We start from the raw sequence: 23,079 nt of genomic DNA, 5'->3' as shown, positions 1-23,079 counted from the left end.
GCAGCACGCCACACTCTAATGGAGGCCCTGGCTGCTGCTGCGCGGTGGACGCCACCGTGGCCCGATGTCGCTGACCCTCCGGCGACTTGGGCTTCGGGGCGCTATGGGCATGCTATGCCCCGTCCCCTCCCTTTCGCGAAACGAAATCGCCGCTACGATTTTTGCGCCTGTCATCCCGGTGGGACCCGGCATTTAACGGCCTCGGTGGAGAAACGGCGTCGTGCTGCCACACGGTACACTACTGCATTCTCTCTTTGATCGGCGAAAGCCGAGTCGGCTCGCCGTGTATATGCGATCTCGGGACAGTGCTGCGCTCGCAGACTGACCTCCCCTTTCCTTCGTTTCATCCTCGCGGCTGTATCTATGTACGAAAGACGTCGGAGAAGCGCAGCGGTGGAAGGGGGTATGGTATAGTGGTGGGTCCGCTTTTTGAGAGACAGCTGGCTGTCGCTCCTCTGGCGGACCAAGTTTCGCACACGCTTCCACGACACGTATACCAAGTGCAGCAGCCTTGAGCCCACGGAGGCCAAAAGCAGGCGCCGGGGAAGCCGTTTGACCAACAGGCTTGAATCATGTGCATGTCTTGTATGCAAAATCACTTCTCGCTACCACCGTGTATACAGCACTCCAATAATGATAATAATAATAAAAAATTGCCTGTTACTCATTAGATACATACATACATATACAGGGTGTTTCAGCTAAAAAGCACCAAGTATTAAAAAATTAAGCATAGGCGCTACGCGTCTCCAATTAGCGCAGTATTGTTCTGAGCCCTATAGAGCACGTCAGAACATTTTTTTTTCAATCCGCGAAGCTCGGCAATTAACAAAGATTGCTTAATGAATTAATAACGATTGCTTAATGAACTTTTTAAATAGTAACTCCAGAGAAAAATCTTCAATACGAAAGTTGTAGCGCTTGTTCAGAAACATCGAATTTTTCACTCTGTGATAAGATAACTCCCCTGATTAATTTTTTTCCGGCCTTTCTTTAAATCGCGCGAATTTAGAAAAAAAAATACCACGCGACTGCCGCCTAACGCGCGGCGCTTTTAGTGCCCTCAAATGTAAGTGGAACGAATTATCAAAGGCTGCTCTGCGCATGAAGGTCGATGGAGCAGGCTATATCGGTGACTGCGATGGACGCTAAATGATGGTAGGGGCGTGCCATCTAAAAAAAAAAAAAAAATACGAAAGAGTGGCCGCCACGTGCAAGTTAATCTTTTATCTCGTTCGTTCATCACGCTTTCACTCTCGCCCCTTGCGATGTGTTTCTTCATTGGTGCTAAAAGAAAAGAAAAAAAAATGCCTACGCTGCATCAAATGCTGCCTACGGTCTCAGCGACATTTGCTCCGTGGCTGCGTCTTTTTCGTTGAAGATTTTTTTTGTTGTTGTTGAAACGGTATGCTCCTTTTGTTGGTTAGCGTCCATCGCAGTCACCGAGAGCCCGTTCAATCGACCTTCGTGCGCAGAGCAGCCTTTCATAATTCGTTCAACTTACATTTGAGGGCGCTAAAAGCGCCGCGCGTTAGGCGGCAGTCACGTGGTATTTTTTTTAAAATACGCGCGATTTAATGAAAGGCCGGAAAAAAATTACGCAGCGGAGTTATCTTACCATGGATTGAAAAATTCGACGTTTCTGAACAAGCGCTACAACTTTTGTATAGAAGATTTTTCTCTAGAGTTACTATTTAAAAAGTTCATTAAGCAATCGTTATTAATTACCGAGCTTTTCAGATCGGAAAAAAATATTCTGACGTGCTCTATATGGCTCAGAACAATACTGCGCTACTTGGAGACGCGTAGCGCTTATGCTTAATTTTTTAATACTTGGTGCTTTTTATCTGAAACACCCTGTATATATATATATATATATATATATATATATATATATATATATATATATATATATATATATATATATAATAACTATCTTTAAAGATGCATGTTATGTGAAACGTGACTTTCCTTCTCTCTCTCTTTCTCTCGCTTTTGGAGAGTCCCACGGATCTCCGAAGAGGATATAATGATCTCTAAAAGAGAGTTAACGTGTGTCTTTAAATATAATTATGTATGCGGCAAATGAGAACTCACCAAAAGGAGTGAAGTGCATTTTTCTTTTTATTAGAGTGAATGCGTCTTTTTGGGGTTATACCACGACGGCGTAATGGCAGACTCGCTTATGCTTGTTTCCACAGCGCTTATTGTTTTATACTTACGCTCCCTCTACGCTTTTTGTATAGCAGTGTATAGTAGTGTAGTGCAGTGTAGCGCAGTTGTATAGCAGTGTAGTGCAGTACACCGTCGTTATACAAGCGAGGCCAATCGACAGTGCAGTGCCACCGAGATTTCGCGCAATTACGAAGGAAAATATTTTTATCTCTAAAGGAGAGCACAGTGCACGAAGACAGTACTGTATATGCAAAAACAAAAATGCGAACGCCGCAATCGTTCATCTTGAGTTGTTTCTTTTTTTCGGACTCCTTTACCCTGTCACTTCTTTCTATACGATGTCCAAACTAAGCCTTATTCACACCTTAAAACTGCTGGCCGTTGATCGATCACCTAGCATAGAGTGGTTTATGTGGCGATTGCGCGGTACACGTTCTTGCGGACAAATTTACCACAACTGGCGCTGTGAACACCGACTCAGACTTATTTATAGGCGACGCTTTTCATTTTTCAAATCTTTTAAGCCCATCGTCACCGCGGCCCGCACAAAGCTGCGCCCATCGCTGGGAACGGCCACTCGGCTTATCGGAGGATACTATATGAAGATGAGCACTGCAAAATACGGCCTCCTGCTGTTACTCAAACGAGTTACCTTCGCATTGCAGAATTCGCATTCGCTGGCGCATGCGGAAAGAAAGATGGCTGCAATAACGGGCACTGGCATGCAACCATATCTTTGAAGCGGGACAGCTGCACCCCTCTTGCTCGGGCGAATTCTTGTTGCAGTTTTGCAGTTTGTTCGTGTTTTTCAGACTTTCTGCGCGGAGAACACCACCGCCAAGTTTTTCTGGGAAACATCTTTCTCTGTCCCCGCCCCCTTATTTTCTTCTGCGCAGTCGAAGGCAGCCTTTCTAACTTTCCTTTAACAGCAAAGACGCTGCGAGTCCGACGTCGGCCGCGCAAACGCGCGGAGCGCTGTGTTCTCAAAGAGCTGATGTCTCGAGGACAGAGACCATAAAAGCGCGATCGCACCAAAATACAAAAATAAAGGCAGTGAGTCAGTTAAGAAGAGAGAGAGAGAGACAAAAAAAAAGAACGAAGTGGCCAAGGCAAGGAGCAGGGGAATAACGGCCTCCGCTTCTTTGAGTCTGTGCTTCTCAACTTTTACCTGTTCTTTCTTTTTTTCTTCCTCCTCGAGAGTCCTGTCTACTACCTCTACTTCTTTTTTGTCCCTCGCATAAAATTCGGCATTCGTTTCTTTGTGCTAACGCAGCGGCGCCAATCGATGCGGACGACTTTCCGGAAGTATCAACGAAAAGCGTTCAAGTGGCACGGTATTCAGGTCAGGGAGATCCATGGACAGCCGTGGCCCTCCCCCGGAGACTGCGGACAATACCCGCGCCCGATGAACCGATCGCCCTTTGCGTCAAGCAGCATATACCTGGTTCCGTATGCTAACCTCGAGAGCCGTGGAAAGTCGCGCGGTGGCTCTTGACACGAGCACTCCAGTCCTCTGAGAGATGAAGGATCAGCTTTGTGTTTAGCTTTTTTTTTTCTGTTATACGCGAGCGAATTCGTCACGCGAACGCGATTTATGCCATATTGTTGAAAAGAAGAACCGAAACCGACCTATCTTAGTTCGCCGACTATTATAGCGTTGTATACTAAGCGACACGACCGAAGTTCTGTATTACATTCATACTTGAACGCGGGAAAGATTCGCTTTCAGATTGCAATATACGTCCATGCATCAGTACAGCTCTGCCATGACTAATGCAAGAAAGCAACGCGCGTTGAAATATGCACGGAGAGAATAGGAGCGAAGGGGAAAGACGGGTAGGTAGGTTAACCAAGCACGTGCTATGAAAACAAAATAGGCATGGGGTGTTTTTCATTCGGGACAAAACGTATGGAAAGTACAGGGAGATAGACTCGCTGCTGTACCGTATTGTGGGGTTTATTGTTAGCTATATTACAGCCCGAGGAAGGAAGTCCTTGTTGAGACCACACCACGAAGACCGCCTCTGCTTTCGCAGTATGAACCGGGTCTTCTCTATCCACGAAGGAAGGGACGATAAGCTAACAAATAAAATAATAAAAAAAGATACAGCGTGACGGCGTCAAGAGGATTCACTTAGAGACGAAATGATGTTGAGTTCAGCGGGAAAAAAATAAAAAAAGGGAAAGGAAAAGAGAGGCAGACATATACACACACGGCGTTACGGTTAGCGAGCGTGAAAACGGTCGGTTCTAGCCCACTGCGCAATGTGGCATGCTTGGCAGCGGCGGCGGCCGCGCCCGCGTGTACTACAAAGATGCGCTGCTGTCCAACCGTGCGTGAATCCCCACGGCCGGAGCTCCGTTTGGTTGACGGAGGCCGCGGCACAGTGCACGCCGACGTCGCCTTGCCACGGTACCTCCTTCACCGCCGTGTATGTATACAACCGCGTTGCAGTGTGCGTATGTTATACGACGCCGTACACACTCAGCGGCACAGTTGTGCCAAACGGGTTCGCTGGCGCTGATTTTCGCCGTCTCGGACACGCCTCCAGCGGCCGCCGAGGCCGCATTTCGATGTATAGGAAGGAGTCAGAAAGAGAGAAAAAAATAAATCAATAAAAATACAGTGGGTTTGAGAAATTGTATGAGGCTATATCCTTATGGAACACCTGTGTAAGGTTTATCATCTAACGCTGAAATCTTTACTGTAACAGAGATGACAGATCTTGACTGAACAACATATTTGACGCCGGGACTGTTATACTGTGGGAGCAGCCTGATTTGGGTCCATCATGAATAAGTGGAGGCAGTGCTCAGAGACGAGGACAGGAACGAGAAAAAAAAATGCAGGGTGGTTCTTCTCGTTCATATTCTTGTCTCTTTTTGGTTCGTGGTTCGGTCAACCCGTTATTCCATCTCGCATAGAAGTTTCCTATTGTGATTCTCTGATAAGGGCCCATATATATAATTAATGGTTGCGTGATACGATCTTGATCTTATGTTTGCCACTTGTTTAATGTTAACAACACTTTTCCGTATTAAAAGAACAATTTCGTCTGAGTGTGTGCTGAATGTGGCGATACATGAGTTTTCTTGGCTGAACAGTCATTTCCATTGAACTATCTTGGATGAGTTGGTGGTTGGAAATTTGACGCAGCCAGCGCGGGGCAAGCCCGTTATGTTTATATGCACTAGCCGAACATGATTTCTCATAATAATAATCAAACGTCCCGATTCATACACATGGTATACCAGAGCACATGTTTTCTGTCAGCGTGACAGCCTCCTCGAACAAATTCATAGCGCTTTTTTCATTTTTTCACAAGACGATATACATCATCTGACAGTAAATATTGGCAGACACTGTAGGGGTATGCCAGTTACGTTCATGGCGTTCGTGGTTAATTCGTGGTTTATCGGATTCTTCGCGCCAAGAGAGGAGAAACATGGACGTGCACTTGATGGGTTTCGAAATTCACTCCCGTTTTGGGCCCTTTTTCTGAAACATTTATTCGTGTTTTGTAGAAGGAGAATGTAAGCGTGCAGAGCATGTATATATTTTCGACTGTATTCATTCGCTACACGTGCCCTATATACCATGCATCCACGGCTGAGTTACGCATTTGGACATCCGTAATATTATGTTTGTGCAGAAGTTTTATGGTCATGGTTGTACGAAAAGAGAACTTGCAAATTCGAACGCGAAATTGGAAGAAGGTGGCTCCCCCCCCCTCCTTTTTTTTTCCAGCAAGCTACATGAAAGGGCTGTACAGCTCGTTATGTACACGAGTCCACCGATTGCATGGCGTAAATTGGTTGATTTGAATTTTCCACGTACACTTTTTCATTAGTATATGCCAAAACATTCATTTGCACGTGTACACAGTAGAGCGTTCGTACGAGATTTCATTCGATATTAATACCTTTCAGGATAAGGAGGCGACAACACAGCTGAATTTTTTCTTTCTTCTTTTTTTTTCCCCTTGTGTGCGCAAATTCGGGCTTTCCATCTTGAGCAAAGTATAGCAGGGAAAAACGCGCACCCAAGGTGACGCTAACGAGGAGCACTCAATCAAACAGGACTGGTGTATTAGTCCCTCCAAGCCCTGCCTGCAATTTTGTCCGGCAGTAAATCATCGCTTGTTGGCTTAAGAAAGAAAAAGAAAGAAGGAAGGAAAGAAAGAAAGGTTTCTTTCCCTTAAGTTTCCGCCAGAAATGTTTTACCCAAGACGCCACTTGTTATTTTTTCTCGATTATTTTCGTCTATAAATGCCGCTTCTATGCAGGGTAAATGCACAATTAACGTACACTGCATTTGACTGAGATTCTTTTTACTTTTCGTTCCCTGTTCATTCCATTCCTCCTCTGGGGCTATTATCGCTGGGAACAATCTCTCACACGACTCCGACAAATAGGAAATGTGTAGAACCAAAAGAGCAAGAGCCTCCGACCGTCCCCCTCCCGAAAAACTGTTAAGGGAGAACACAACTATACAGTTTTTTAATGCCTCGTAAAGCGTTTTTGTTGTTAAGGAGCCTCGACCAGAGGCTGCCGAAGTCGGGCTCACCAAGCTTCCGGCCACGGGAAGGACTGCCTGTAAAATTTAGGCAAGTGTAACCCTATATACGACTCTATACTGAGCTTAACTCAGTACCTGTGTTTCTTCAATGTCTCCTTGAGGGCAACCCATGATCGGCGGGCGCTTGCAGCGGATGGGTCAAATAACCACTTCCACCTATGGACAATAACTTGGTGGCGACCAATCACGAAATCATCTCAATGAATGCTATGCAACCGCGCAGCCCGGGCCCCGATTTCCGTGCGCGCGCAGATGCACTCGATACCTGCCGTATCACTCACTCTTTTTCTTGGGCTCGTGGTCCTGGACCTGGGAGGCCTGGACGTGCTGCGGCTGCTGTTGCTGTTGCAAGTCCATGATGGCGCCCAGCTGCGTAGAGCCGTAGACGTCTTCGTGCGGCGGCAGCGGCTGCAAAGGCCCCGCCGCGTACGACACCACTTGCGCCGTCGGATCGGCTGGGTAGAGCATGTCCGCGTCGCGGAACTCCAGGCCGCCCTCCTGCAGCAGCTTCAGCTTCACATCGTTGTAGTTGCTCGGAGAAGACCTGCGCGATGAAATAAAAGTACGCCATTTCAGTGTCCACTTACCGTCGTCTTTATCACCCTAATTAAGTTTCCTGAAGGGCCTCTGTCACCTGTTTTGACACCAACGTCAGTCAACATCACCGTATATATCGGTTTTCTCACACTTCGTTCTGTATAGCCCTCTATTGTCTGCAGGCGTCTGTATGGGATGCTGCATGCGCATACAGCTTATCCCAAGTTCGGTCACTCTCATTTTCCTCACCCCTGTCTCTCTCATTATACGAGACCCTATAGCGAAGAGTAATCAGTCGAAACTACCCCATTCTTGTCCATTAATAAACCATTCGACCACGGAATCCGTGCAAAGCCAGATCACTCTATAAGTCGAAACTATAGGTTAAGTAGTAATCGTATTTTCCTTATATCTGTATTCTATGATCTTTCGTTTGGTTAGTATTACGTCTGTCGTTTTAAAGACGATAGTCTTTCTTGGGGAACTTAAACGTAGAAATTTTGGTCTGTCTGTCTTTCTGTTTGTCTGTCTGTCACCTGATTCAGCCACCCGGCCAAAGTTTAACCACTTGCTTACCGCCCAGCCATCTTGAACTGGTACAGCCGTTCATACTGGTACAGCCGTTTTGTGAACACTGTCGATCAAAAAGTAAATATTACGCATATCTGAGGCGCAACATCAATACGTAAGTATTAGGTGGTGTGTTCCTTTACTAGAATATACGTAGATAAGTAATTCTAAAGACCCTAATGTTTCTTAAGCTGCGCTGAAAATGCGACGCTATGAGGCAAATGCGGCGGTTCAACGTAGAGGAGGAGTTCTCGTGTAGTACGACCGGCACAAGACTATCGTCTTTCGACGAAATTTACAGCGAAGTACGCACATACGCGGCACATTTTTTGTTTCAACTCTCTTTCTTCTTATGCTCCAAATTTTAGCACCATGGTTTAGTACTGGCATTATACATTGATCATGTAGTAGCAATGTAACGCTCTCGCACCCGATTGAAATATTTCACGATGCTCTATGTATACACCACTCGATTTTCAAAGCTTTCGGTGGATACATGTTAATGACGCATGGAAGGGGAGTATATCCTGGGTGAGTTTTGCGCTCTCATTTGCTTGCCGCTCACTGTGACGATCTATATGCTTCAAAGTCCGAAACGTTGACGTTTGTGGCACAAGAAGGCACATATATCATGCTGTTTTACTAAATAGCTTCAAGCATACGCGTGTCACTCAATAAAGTGCGCTTAAGAAACACGTGCGTATTGCTGTGAATGAATGAATGAATGAATGAATGAATGAATGAATGAATGAATATACAGCCATAGTTCTGTTGCACCCAAACTTTACTATTATTAATCAGTTGCTGAATATCAAGTATTTATTTTGGATTGCTGGAGCACAGTCCTTTTACGGCTTGCGCAACGCATTACGCCACGTGACCCTTGTCGGTAGCACCACACTGAAAATTTCGTTAAATAAGTGAACTAACCACAGGTTGACGATACTTTCATTGCTTTTTTGTTATGACAGTGAGATACGTGAAGTATACGCATGATAAAGTGAACTCGCCTGCGCATATTCAGTTTGGCGTGGCCCTGGGCTCGTATTATTCGTCCATTCACAAAGGCGGCGGATAATGCCTCAGCCGGAAGCGTTATCGCATTATTACTTTTCTTTTTCATGCCGTCGAATAGGCCTCCCGAAATTGTGGCACTTTCAAATTGAGAATATCTACAGTCTCGTGGGCTCTGCACAACATGTCAAGAATACAGAGTAGGGAAGCTGTCGTGACCAGGGAAAGAAATGAGAAAACATGAATTGGTGAGAGATGATTTGCTTTCAAGGACGCAGGGGAAAGGCCCCTTTTGGACCTGCTCCTCTCGAGTTCACAAACATCTGCGCCATGGCGGCACTCGTGCCTCTTTGCGGCTGATTCCTTCACCAGGGACGCTCAAATAAGCGAAAATTGCATTTCCCGTAGGATCGTCGCGCCCATACTTGCACATCACACGCGGAAACGCTTGGCGAGCGACTGAATGAAGAAAAACTCCCAAAACATATTTCGGCGGCGGAGGGATGGCTCTGGTAAGCAGCGCTCCATGGCAGCGGTGAAAAGTTTCGCCAGAATTCGTGCAAGGGTCGCGCATTGCACTCCAATTCAGTATATACGTGCTCTGCGCTGCCGGTCTACGCTTCGATCCTTTCTTTCCATTGAACGGGCGAAGAAGAGGGAGAAAACTCGAGCACCGCGGGGCTTCCTCCTGGCCGCCAATGAACTCTGTCTACTTTCTTCTGGCCGCCCTCAACTCTGCTCGCCTCCTCGTAACAGATCTCCGGCATCGTGACAGTGAGAAGCGCCGCACTACTTCAAAAGACTCAAAAATGGCGTTCGTGATCTGCTTAGTCGCTGGGTGCAGCCAACGTGGCGGGCGCACATTCCACGGTTCGCCAGAAGCCGGTTCGCCAGTCTCCGGTTCGAAATGCGTGCTCCCGAGTGAAATTGAAACTTTTACTCCAGCGGGCTCGGCGACTGAATACCCGCCGCCGCCGCGCCTGGCTTCTGTTTGTTCTCGTTTCTTCTGTTTCCCTCTTTCTCTTTTACAGAGTTACCTAGAATCAGCGTGCGCCCGCGATCGAGGTGTTTCCTGCAGTATCGACGAAACAGCGACTTCGAAGAGGCATGGGGATCCGCGGGCTGCATGGCTTGTGGTTAGACTGCACGCAGGCTTCCGGAGCGAAGGAAAAATACGGGGGGAGCAAGAGTGGGGCGAAGGTGGCGCCTGTCTTACGCTTCTTGCTGCTGCTTTCCTAATTTCTTTTTTTTTCTTTTTCCTCACCCCTCGCGGCTACTCGCGAGGGTAAAGGTGGCTCGTGCGGGCGCTGATAATGATGGCTGGACGTAGTACCTTTCGGCGCTGTCAGTGCGTCATGGCTTGCGGCGAAGTCCCTTGTTCGGGAGGCGCGCGCTCAGCGGCAGCTGGCCAAGTCGCGCGCGTGGTTTGAGGGGTTCACGGCGGCGGTGAAAAGTTGAATCAATCCAGTAGTGGAAATGGGACCTTCTAAATCCCTCCGTAAGATCCTGTTCGATTCATGCGAGCTCCCATTCAAATCCTATAAAAAGGCGCGCTTCGCGCTCTCGGTAATATGCCTCTCGCGCTCGGAATGCGCTGACAGTTCCGGAAGCGTGCAGCCCACTTAGCACTGATCGAAGACGGCTAAAAAAGGTGGGTCGGATCCTCGCCGTGAAGGCGACGGCGCCGACAGGACTATCGCATTGTATAAGCCACCGCGAAGTGTTTGAAAAAGAAGTTTAAACGCGGACATTTCGCGTGACGCTTATACACAGAGTTTTCTTCGACAAGCCCAGTCGCTCAAGGATTCTGAGTATACACTTCCGCCTCATTCACGATGTTACGAGACCTGACGCGTTTCTTTCACCGGTTACACGAATAGTTGACAAGTGCATGCTATCGGATGCGCACGAGCTCAGCATTTCCGAAGGTTCCGGCTTACGCGGACATGACACGAACAATAGACGCTGGAAACGAAAGAAAGTACACGCATTACTTAGCCCTAAATTTTCGCGTTTTAATCCGTGACGCGGCGAGGCGGGCGAATTCCATGACATCCGTGCAGCAAAGCTTTTTTTCTTTTTTTTTTTTCCTGGCTCATTTCGTAGTCCGGTCTCGCATGTTAAATGAATGTGGCAGGGTGTGTGCCGCAGCGCCACGCGAGCAGCTCAGTGTGAACTGAAGACGTTGTTGTGCAACTTCGCTGAAACCTGTCGCACGCCATCGCGGCCATGGGGGTACATCAAAACTGCACAAGCGCCCGTACCCGATTTACTCCAGAGAGAGAGAGAGAGAGATTATCCGTGTCTCGGAAGCATACGCTGCAGGCCTCCGTAGGGTATACGACAAACCACGCGTGTTACTCAGGCGACGCGGCGACATCGCCATCAGCGCGATGTGCCTCGCACGCGCCTCCATGGAGGGCGCGACGCTGACGTCGCCTCGACTGCTACGCGCATTTGTTGGTCGTGCCATGCGTGCTGCAGAGACGGTGGTAACATCAGACGTGATGTGCATTATCCTTCGCGACGTTTTCTTTCTTTCTTTTTTTTTTTTTTTTTGCAGGTCGGGTTGCCGCAATTCCGCTAGGTGCGGCTTGTCTCGCCCATTTATTTCTCGTTGTACTTTATTTGTTATTTACTACACTTGCCGTATTCCTCTGCGCGCTTCTTTATTCTTCTTTCTTTCTCCATGTTCCCCATTTTGCGTTCTTTTTCGTATGCTGCTCTTTCTGCCCGTTTTTCTCCCGTATGGATCGAGGTGGAAAAATGGCATGCACGGCGCACTTCCTCGTTTGCTGGCGGAGTCCCCTTGCACGAGGCAACATGATTACCATGAGGCCACGTGGCACCGAGCGGCCCCGACAAATCTCTGCGGGTTGTGCGCGCGCGCGTTGGCTCACACGGGGTGTGGATGGCCCTGATTGCCCCCCCTCCCCCAGAAAAAAAAAAAAAAAGAGGAGGATGAGACGAGCCAGTGCGGTAATGGTGCCGTGTTTGTTGCACACTTCCAGGGAAAATAAAAAGAGTATGAACGAAGCAAGGAAGGAAAGGCAAGGAGGTTAACTAATATATAACCTTCGATCAGTTGGTTACTCGATACTGCGAACCAGCGTTAACTTTGTCACTGGATTTCGTGGCTTTTGTAATAATGTTGCGGTTCTGCCCATGTTCGTTGGCCAGCAGCTCGTAATAAAGCTCCAAATAAATATTTGAAGCTTTATTACGAGAGCAGCCAGGTTTGCAAGCAATGATCCCACTTTCCTGTCATCAGTGGAACCAACTTATATATATATATATATATATATATATATATATATATATATATATATATATATATATATATATATATATATATATATATATATGTATACGCTAGCAGTAGTTCGCGGTTACTCTAACTTTGCAACGCAGCCGGAGCAGCTAAATCCAGCGCTATTTTTTGAAAGTATGACGAAGCGCTGAGTGCGGCACACCCTTCCTGTATAACCCGCGACTGCTCCACGTGAAGCTTTCCCGTGTTTTTTTTTTTTTTTCTTGTGCCCGCTGTCAACACTGCTCTTTATTGCCGCGACAGCCGAGTGCCGACAAAGGTGCACTCTCTTTCCTTTTGCATTCTACTCGTTCAATGTCACTTTTTGATCAAGGGCCCCGCGTCTCGTCCGCGGCCAGCTGTCCTCGGCCCCACGTGGACTGGGCGCCGCGACGAACGCGATCCGTATGTCACACACGCCAACTGGCCTTGACCACCTTGTGCAACGGAGACCGCGCCTCATCACCCCACGCCAACCAGCGCGGCGCGGCCTTCGCGGCCCAAACGAATGCGCCGATAAAACGCGGCCCGTAACCACCACCCAGCCGCCCACCGTGTGCCGCGGAGAGCGTGCGCGCCGTCGACGTTGCTACCGGACGCAGCGAAGAACGTCGAGGCGTTGCCGCGCGAAAAGCAGCCAGCGACGAGGGCTGTCACCGGTGCGCGCTTTGTCGGCGCGGAGTGGCCGCTCGTTACACAACGGGGGTGGCGCCCGCCCGCGTGCTTACAGCCCCGTCATCCCGCTGCGCCGAGTGCCGCGAAAGGTGGAAGCGAAAACCTTTCAACGCGCTCGTCGTCCTCACCGCGAAAGCACAGTGCGAAGCGCAAGAAAGAAGTTTTAACGCAGCGGGTATGATGAACCTGGCGTCTATACCGGCAGCGTGAGGCTCCAGTGCTTACACCGCCATCGACGCGAAGTTAGAAATTCACGCTATGAATTCATTCCCGTTACTCGATACTTGAACTTGACCCGGAAAGGCACGCAAGTGCGCGTGCTAAAGAAATCATAATGAAAGTGTAACTAAACTATTATTCTGCTTTGAAGTGAAAATTTCGCCACACAGAAAGTGCAGGCTATGAAAGGGTTACAACATGGTTTCATAGACGTCAGATACACGATGTTCGCTATATTCTCCATACAGATGTGTTATGGAGTAATACCTTAAAATAAATATGCTTACAAAGTTAATCAGGTAATCAAATATCTCTCGTCCAACCACAACATCCTGACCTGTGCTGTCGGTTAGGCGCATTGAAACCTTTTACTGTAACCGAACTCGCGACTTCAATGCTTTTATTTCCTGTATAATTTTGAGCACCACCATAACTGATGCAATGATATAGGGGCAGCTGCATCAAACATTAGTAGTGTGTGCGCTCACATCCACTCGCACGTGTCACCGATATGGCAAGATCGAACAAAAATATAAAAGGAAAAGAAGAAAAACCCCAAGAAAGCGCAGCTCGTCGGTTTTTCCGACCCACTACCAAGACCGCGCGGCATCCACTCCGAGTGACGAGTCGCGCAGAGGATGCTTGCGCAAAGAAGGGAGAGCGCATCAACGAATTCATCGCGCGATGCTCGAAACAAAGGGGCACGCCACGCCGGTGGCACAAAGGGTGCCGGTGCCTGACATGACTTTGAAACTAAAGGGACGGTCGGCGTCGCCGGACGAAGAGTGTGGGGGGGGGGGGGGGGGGGGCGATGGGGAGGAAGCCCGCCTCCCCTTGAACCCTCGTCGTTGCCGCAGCTTTTCCTGTCCTTTGATCTGGACGAACAAAGCACCGTCGCGGATGCAGGGGGTGGTGGGGTACGGAGTAGATGAGGAGGGAGGGAGGGTGAAATACGCGCGCGAGCTCTTGCTTGTCGGCCCAGGCCGGCGACGACGTCCAGCCTTGGCGGTCACCGGGGAGTTCATGTGCGGCGGCGGAGGCGGCGGCGATTTTCCAATTGGAGTGGCCCCGCCACCGTGATTCAGCTGCGGTGCTGCCAAGCGGCTGCGCGAGCCGGAGCAGCGGCGCCGATGCTATCTCGCCCTCCCTTCTCTCCGCGGTGGTGTGTTTGTTTTTCCCGAGCTTCGCGGGGCTGCTCGGCAGACGGTGCGAAAAAGGTTGCTGTCGGTTTAATTGGGGGTCAACCAGCGGACAGGAGACGTCGAGGTATAGCGAACTCATCCTCCGCCTTTCCCGTTTCGCGGTCGTTATTCATTTTATTTCTCCGCGTAAGTAACGACGGTGCGTTCCCTGTCCGCACTCTCTATCTCTGCATCCATGGCTTCTGTCCGTCGTACGTTATGATTTGTGCTCGGCCGCAGTGAAAGGGGGAAGGACACACAAAAAAAAAAAGATCGCAAAACTGGCGAGTCGCGTGCATACAAAGCACACCGCTGCGAACACATCTCTCGACTACACAACGTGCGCATGCGTGAGCTTGTCCGTATACACGTACGCATTGCAAATGATGAAATACCGCATTACCCTAGACTTGAGGGGTAATAGCAGCGCTGATGACCATCTTGCAATGCTTAAACGAAAGGTTATGCGTGACTCAGATGCCGGTGTAACGGCGTGGGCCACAATATAGCATAAACGTTTTCATCAGTTGACGGCACATATTACACTCATGTATACTCGTAATCCCATGGCACACCCATGATAATGTTTGTGCGCGTGATTGGTGTTCTTTTTCCTTCCTTTCTACCTCTTTTGTCCCTTTGCTCCAGTGCAGGGTAGCAAACCGTTTCGCGCGTCTTGTTAACTGCTCTGCCTTTCCTTCTTTCTCTGTCTCAGAATATCACCGAGGTGGCTTTATATTCCCTTCGCTGAGAACGAGCTGGAGCAACGCGTCCCTCCGGGTTTGATGCTTCCGCAGATTGACATTGTACTGTTTGTGGATTAACAAAAAGCGGTTTTCTTCTGGCAGAGTGTTGCGGAGGGAGGGCGAAGGCTCTATAACTTAGGTTCAGTGCGTCGAAGGGATTCAGCCCTTGCGGGTGTTTCAATGAGGCCCGTGATCGACGTGGCTTGATATATAATATATATATACTATATATATATATATATATATATATATATATAATATACTATATATATTATATATATATAATATATATATATATATAGATATATATATATATATTACCATCTATCCAATCAGCATCCCGGTCTAACTTTCTGGGTATTCCCGTTACGTGTACCCAATAATATATACATTTTTTTATCAACTCAAGCCGGATGGGCTTTGGATCATGCTCTTCGATGTTGGTAAAGTTTTGTGCATTTCGCGGGAAAGTTAAAATTTACTGGATGAAACGCTAATGTGGCAATAAGGGAACAGAGAGAGCGAATCTAAATTAACGTATACAGGAGCTATCGAGCACTATTCCAAACTGTGTCTGGTTACATCGCATATCTGCACTATATACGCAATGTTCCTCGATTAGTGCAAGGTGCCAAACCTTATTATTTCCTTTTCTTTTTCTCTCCCGTTTCAATTCACTTACAGCCACAAGAAACGGTTAGTTTCTGGTCCGGCTCACTCGTGAAGAGGAATAGGTCTCTAACGGTTCGAATCTCTTCACTGGCCATATGCCGAAGCTTTACCATTTGTCTGATGTCTTGTGTACCCTTCTTCAAACTAACGGCGCCTGCTCTCGGCAGATATAACGTATACAAACATATACGAACAGCATCGTGAATCCAGCCCAGTGTTGATACGTTTACATATGAAATTGTGAAGAATTCAGATTAGCTTCATTAGAAATCGACACAATGTATGCGTGTACCTCGAGTATTTCTCTCTGTTGATCCATAGTGCCGAATTTTTCATGAGTTTTCTAAGGCAAACTACATTGCCCGAGAATTTGACCTCCTTTGGATTGAGCAAAGTCATCTTTATACGAAGCTGAAAAGAACGGCAGTTCTCGCAACACATCTGGTCATTGTTAACTACATAAGGCGGGAAAACATATGCTGTTTTTCGACGTGATATTGAGGATAGTTACTGTGATATTTACTGTACATACCAGCAATGACGGCAGCTTTTTAAGTAAACAAAATTTGGCACATGCTGTGGCTGGGGGAAGCCATACTTTCGAAAGACATTGTCTGGATTGACTCTGCAAAAAAAGAAAAAAGTAAAGTAAAAGGACGAAAGAAAGAAAGAAAGAAAGAAAGAGAAAGAAAGAAAGAAAGAAGAAAGGAAAAGGAAAGAAAGAAAGAAGAGCGAGAGGTAAAACTGATGAACTGTAGAACGGGAGCAAAGAATGTGCTGTTTTTATCAGGCAACAACAAACACTACACAGAGAAACCAAGCGTCACCTTGAAACGACGACAGAAGCGCATGCTGTCATGAAAAGAAAGCTCAACGATTTCACCGGAGTGTCGCGTTTTATGCGGCGAGGCCATGCTTATACGCACATAAGCCGGAAGAGAGTGCTTGTCGCCGATCCACCGCTGGGGCTACCGCGGCATGATTACAGATCTACAACTAACTTGTCACCACCTCTGCTCTATTTATTATTTCTGTATAATTTTTAAACCATTTGCCTTATTCCAGGAAAAGGCGCCTCGTCTGCTCAGATATCTTGGACCTTGGGCGGTAGTTCGTTGCTCACTCTCTCTTATTCTGCCCACCATTTCTCGGACTTATTAACGCACTCGCACATCAATAGCGGATCTATGCAAGCGTCTATTAGGCTCTCTATGTACCCCGATCATCTTGCTTGTTTCGAATTTGCTAAGCCTACTTCGAAGAGACAGTGCCAAGTGAAAACGCCTCTACGCCTTTTGGCAGACCGCTAGAAAATAATTGGAAGGGCCTCTTCCACAAATCCGTGTTTTCTTTTCTTTTTCTGTTGCCAAGAGTCTCCGTACGTGGACACGACCAACTTGTTTTAATTTGAAGTAATAATTTTCTTCCCCTATCGAGAATAGCACATTGAACGCGCGCGCAGATAAGATGGCTGCAAACTTGATGTATTAACTAAAACAGAATTTGCCAAATCTGATCGCATGTAATGTCGAGAAGTTAATCTTGTTCGAGGAAAGACAAAGTAACATGCATGTATACGGCCACTTTTTTTTGCTGTGTTCACTATATTTATGGCTCACTATATTTAAGTGCGTCATACCATCGCACTGCGCTTGTCCACTACGATTGACGCTCTTTTTTCTCTCGTGAGTGCGCTTGGTCACATTACATACACGTCCGACGTCATAATTGCTTGGCATATGCCTTTGCGAACAGCACAGCACGTAGCAAAAGAAAAAAATTTGGGGAATACCGACACATTGGAAGTTTTCAGATCTAAGCGAAAAGCATCCGCCCATAGGTTTCAACTTTTAAGCGAATACGACCAATTCGCTGAGGCGAACGTTTGCATCAAACATTTGTGATGTCCAATAACTTAACGAATGTTTGTAATATCCTATATTCGCAATGCCCATAGGACTGTCGCGCCACCGAGCGGAATTCAGGAGCGTCCTCTCGAGGAGGGTTAGTAGACGACAAAATGGCGGCACTATGCAGTCGCTCCCTTGTTCGGCTGTGCTAGCCTCAGTGTTAACGCGTTGGCAAGAAAGGAACACTACGACTTTGCATGTTCCCTGCATCAGTGAACAAACCGGGCCCTCCGTGACACGAGAAATCTGATTCGTTCTTGCGAGACGCGAAGTTTTCGTGAAAATACGTGGCAACTCGCGCTTTCAATGCTAGCCCACAGTGTACACATACTATCAGCTTCGCGAGGCTTTCTGTAGCCACGTAGGTAAGTTAAATGTTATCGTCTGAAATATTCAGTTGAAGCTCACCCTATTTTACTTGCATATATAATTGGTCAGTGTTTCTTGTAGTGCATGAGTCCCATAACACTGTACGCGGGAGGGAGGTCGCGCGGGCTCGCGACGTGCTCGTGTATAACTGAGCGATCTCAAGTTGGCGATACATTAAAATAGGGCCTCTATCCTTTGTCAGCAAAGCGCTGTTACGAATCGTGCGAGCGACGTTTCAATCGTTCGAGGACGCGTCTGCTCGACGCCTTTCATGGAGCGAACGCTTTCCATCCACGCCGTCCTTCGCCAGTGTGTTGGGTTTCATAGCCACCGCTGCGCCGCTTGTTTTTGTACGTTTGTTGATAGGTGGCAGCACACTGCAAGCGATTTGCTTGTTGACCGGTGTGAGAGCAAAACGTTCTCCGCGCCCAGACGTCTGTCTGTAAACGTGGTGACGCGGAGTGGTCGAAGTCGTTCGGCGGAGGAAATTCTTCAGATTGTTTTCAGCAGTGATGTGGAAAGAAACCATCTTGACGACGAGGATTTTTCACTGGACGTAGAAGACTGAAAGCACCGAGAGTGACAGCGACGATGAACAATCAGCTGCTAGCTCACGATGAGCGAGTTGCACTTCACGTCCCCTCGTGCGTTAATGTTCTGTCACGCTCGTAAGTCACTTTGATTGTATTTAATGTATAATATCCTTGAGCGAGATCAAAATAAAAGCATAGTTCTTCTCATGCATTGCATGTATCACGATTGTTGTGGATATTATGGAGCGCCGCATGCCGCCAATTCACGCTCGAGCTCGACCAACGAAGCGAAATGGTTAGAGCGATGGAACGTGCAGTCACGGCCACAATCCACGCCTCTCGGTGAACTTCTTCGACGTTGCGAAAAGCATACGTGTTTATTCTTTTCGATATTCATGTTTCGATCGTGCTGATCGAACCTGCAACATGCGAGTGAAGTACACACGGCTAGAGCATGAGTCTCAGCATGGCTGTGACACAAGCGCTACTGAATGGCATGTTAAATGCTTGTGTTCCGTTGAAGACGTAACTCCGCGTTTTCGACTGCGCAGTAATGACGACGGGGTATTATCACAGAACACTTTTATGTTTGCAAGCCATCATCACGCGCAGCAGCGATGGCGCTCGCTGGCGGCCTACTACTGCGGCAAATCCGTCAGGCAGGCTCGGTACGTACTACCTCGGAGTGCCGTTCAGCTCATACGTCAATTCTAGTTCATACAGGTTTTGTGTAGCACGCGCAGGATTTCGCAAAGCATCGTTATGCACGGTAACGGAGCTGAAATATAACCTTTCACTTCGCAGCAAATAATTAGGTGGCGAGTACTTAGCACTTTCCATGGTTTCGGAAAGTATTTTAGTCTCATATCCATTTCAGCGCAGCTCATGACTTCATCCGGTGAAAGTGGCACGGTATACGTCTGCACGTCCTATCTGTTCCTATGCTAACAAACGGATTGACCCTCCTCCTGGCGCCATATTGAAAAGCACGGCGCGCCACCTATAGTTCGTGGGCATTGCGAATAGCGCTCATTTTTCCATCAAGGTTTCTTCTTCCCTTTTTGTATAGGCCACCCTAATATACCTGAGAGAACGTCCGACATACGTCACCATTTCGCAGTGAGTTCCTCCTCATTCTCGGTGCTGTTATGCATGCAACCAACGCAACTATGAGCTTATAATTTGATAAGGGCACAGCCTGTATTGGTCACGCCACATTAGTTCACTCCTGTTATTGCGACACCCCTTCCAGCCTGGGCGCCCGTAGCTTCGTATTATCAGTTGCGATTTGGGTGCGCGCGCCGTTGTATCACTACGCAAAAAGCCACACATCAGCAATAGTCCCCGCTCTTCTTATAAATTAAGCATCTAACTCTAATACCAGTCTTCCACAAATACTGCGAGAAGCAATTATCCTGCCTATATGTCGCGGTTAATTGAATGATAGAAGGCGTAGCAATCGGCTTGCGCACCCGTAAATAAACGGCGTGTGTGCGGCACACGCGATCTCACAGGTTGCAGAGGGCACCGTTTATCATAAGGCACGGAATATAGGCAGTGAGCATGACGGGGCTGTACAGCGTCTCGCGTACACGGCCTCCGCGCCTCGTATCCCTCTCTCCCTACATATCCTTTTACTCTCGACGCGAAAGTATCCTTTCTTCGTTTCTTCATCATATTATGATTCTATCTTGTTCGCGGTTTGCGTCGCTAAATGATTACAGGCTATCGCCGACTTATTGACAATTACGGGCCCTGCAAGCGAGGCGCCCTGTTGAGCAGAGTGCCGGAAGGGGCAGGGCGCGTTTATCCCCGTGCACCACGGCAGCCGCAGTAACTGACCCCCCTCCCCTCCCCATTTCTCTCTCCTTCTCCTCTTTGTGCAGCGATGGCTGCGCGAGCCCAAAAATCGACGCGCACGGCCAAGAGGCTTGCTCGTTTCCTGGCCGCTTCAGGGATCGAGTACAGCGACGCTGTCGGTCGCCGCGGGCGTCGTGGTGCCTGGCGCAGTGCAATACCCCCTTTCTTCCTCGAGGCACGGCGGCGCCAATTAATTCACCAACAAACATCATGCAAGCCCCGCACACGAGCCCGAGGCGGTGACGCCGTTGTATACGGGTACACTATTTCTCGGAAGACCGCGGAGTGCTTGACGCGGATCGTGCAGCTGAGGGCAACGATATCGAAGAGGGACGACGACTCTGTGGGTGTTGCTGCTGCTGCTGCAGCGCGGCCGTCAAGCAGAGAAGGCGCACAGCGAAGGGCGAGGCGCGAATATAAAAGGTCGCCCCCCTTCGGGTGCTGGCTCGCGACGAAGCGCTGTTTTGCCGTACATAGTGGGCGCGAAGCGATGGCGACGCGCTCGCTGCACTGGGGAGGTGTTCAAAACTGCGCGACTTTTAACTCTTCTAGGCGACACGTGCGTGCGTCTGCGATGCACGGCGACACACGCGGGAACGAAGGAGGAGTGGAAGGAGTTGGGGGTCTCGCCTTGCGGCTCGGCGAGCCAGCACCGCAAGCGCGGCATTCCTTCAGCGCCGCGACGGAGAGCTAGCTCACCGGCTTGGAGACCAAGATGGATTCTCTTCCGTCCTCACTCGGCGCGATAATTTGAAAGCCAAATCAGACGCGTGTGTCTTGCCGCTAGGTGTTTCGCGTGTTCCTCTTCTTTCGTTAACGTTTTATTTTTCTTTCGTTTGTGTCCTCTTCTTTACGTTCGCATTTTCGTCCTGTTCCTCCACCCGTCTTCCCACCCGGGCGCCGAGAACGCGCGAGACGTGTCAGCGCCGCTGCCAGCGACGATCTTTCGGTTTTGTCCGCTGTGTTTTTTTTTTTTTTTTGCTGTTTTTGTATGCGCGCGTTCACGTCCTCACCTCGAGACGGAATTTTAAGGCGACACATCACGAAAGGCGAGTCGCTCAGCTTGTGTGCTTATTTTTGGCGCTGTTTCTCACCGATTTCATGTATTCCCTCTTCTTTCTCCCTTCATTCATTTATTTATTTTGTTTTATTAGTTTTACCTGTTCATTGCTTCGCCTTGCCTTTGCAGTACTGCCGGTATTGATTGTCAGCTTCCTCAAAATTTATTGTACATTTGGCGCCCACTACCCCCCCCCCTTTTTTTTTTTAGTACTGACAGGTGAAAGAGCAATGTGCGTATTTGCCAAAATATGCAGAGCAGTATGAAATAGAGAGCTAGATTATGCTATCTACTCAGTCAGACATTTGTGTCATGAAGCTGAAAACACACACACACACACACACACACACACACACACACACACACACACACACACACACACACACACACACACACACACACACACACACACACACACACACACACACACACACACACACACACACACACACTCTCAAGCGTGTGCATTGCACTAACAAAGTGCGCGTTGCACTCACTCTGCACAGAGGTAGTCGCCATGTTCAGCGCAAAAAAAGGAACATGAAAACACAAGGAAGTGCACGACACAAGCGCTGTGTAGTCGTCTGCGCTGTATTTTCACACTGACTAAAAACACAAGAAAAAAAATGTTGCCACGCTGCAACCTGTGACGGAAAAAAGTAAGGATACGTCTATAGGCGCGCAGTAGCTACTGCACATTAGTTTCACCCTTATTACGTCAATACAAGCAGCCGAACAGCACCGCGCCAGGAACGGCAAGGAAAGAAAAAAAAGCGCAATTTTTTTTCTTCTTCTATCCACGCTGCTTCCCCACCTCGGCCCTTCAGCCCGTAGGATTGACGAAATGAACGAAGGCTTCGCCATTGCTCTACGGGGTTATACTCGCTTACGTCACGCAACAGTACGTGTTTCTCTCTTTTTGCGAGACATTTCAACCGTTCGCGTCCGCGTCTAATCCGCCCATAAGCCGAACGACGCAAATAATGAGGGAGGAAAAGACGACAGAACAAAAAATAAATAAATAGGAAGGGCAACAGGCGCCAGGAAATAATGAAACGTAACAGCCAGCGGCGGTTTGCGTCGGCGCATCTGGCAACGTTCCCTCCAATCAGCGCTTCCCCTGTCGCCGAGGTCCGATCCGGGCAGCATAATATAGTGAGGAAGCCAAATCGAGAGAGCTATTGCGCCCGCGCATGTTGGTGCGCGCTTGCGAGCGCGTTTCGAGTGAGCTTGGAGAGGGTTAGAATAGGGGGGGGGGGGTTCTCTCATCGATTGCGCGTCCCGCGGGATAAAAGTGGGAAACAGGCGGGAGCATTTGGCTTCCCAGTGCGGCCATCGTCGCTGCTCGCTTGCGCAGCCGGGCGGCACCAAGTTATGCCGGGGCGCGCTCCCACCGCGGCATTCCCGGTGCGACCTGTCCCCCCCCGATGTCGGGGTCCGCTTCGTGGCGTTTTCATTCGAGCGGCTAGAAAGAGCTCCCGGGGGACCTCTTCCGAGCCGCGTCCCCATTGGGCCCGAGCCTTCCCTCGGTCTCACCATCTCCTCATTCGCATGCTGCCCTTCGAGCGGCGCGCGCTCCCGTCCCGCTAACGTCAGTCCCCACGTCGCGGGTAAAAAGGAGGTGGTCTCCCTCGTTCCCGAGCTCTATCTAAATACGCGACTCGTTGCA

At 48.6% G+C, this 23,079-nt stretch overlaps 1 protein-coding gene across 16 annotated transcripts in view; it reads right to left on the bottom strand.

The window, feature by feature from the left end:
- The window catches only part of LOC119397558 (paired box protein Pax-5), a 364,233-nt gene that overhangs the window by 170,061 nt on the left and 171,093 nt on the right, over nt 1-23,079 (bottom strand). For 5 of the 16 annotated variants that reach the window (XM_049416337.1, XM_049416344.1, XM_049416369.1 and 2 more), the window contains one exon: nt 7,036-7,298. The exons of the other annotated variants lie outside the window; for them this stretch is intronic. In XM_049416337.1, coding sequence (XP_049272294.1) covers nt 7,036-7,298 — 263 coding nt within the window. The remainder of the gene's footprint in view (nt 1-7,035; nt 7,299-23,079) is intronic. 16 annotated transcript variants of the gene reach the window in all.

Source organism: Rhipicephalus sanguineus, chromosome 1, assembly GCF_013339695.2.
Source record: "Rhipicephalus sanguineus isolate Rsan-2018 chromosome 1, BIME_Rsan_1.4, whole genome shotgun sequence".
Classification (NCBI taxonomy): Eukaryota; Metazoa; Arthropoda; class Arachnida; order Ixodida; family Ixodidae; genus Rhipicephalus; species Rhipicephalus sanguineus.
The sequence above is the reverse complement of the archived record's forward strand: the minus strand, read 5'-3'. Positions and strand labels throughout refer to the sequence as shown.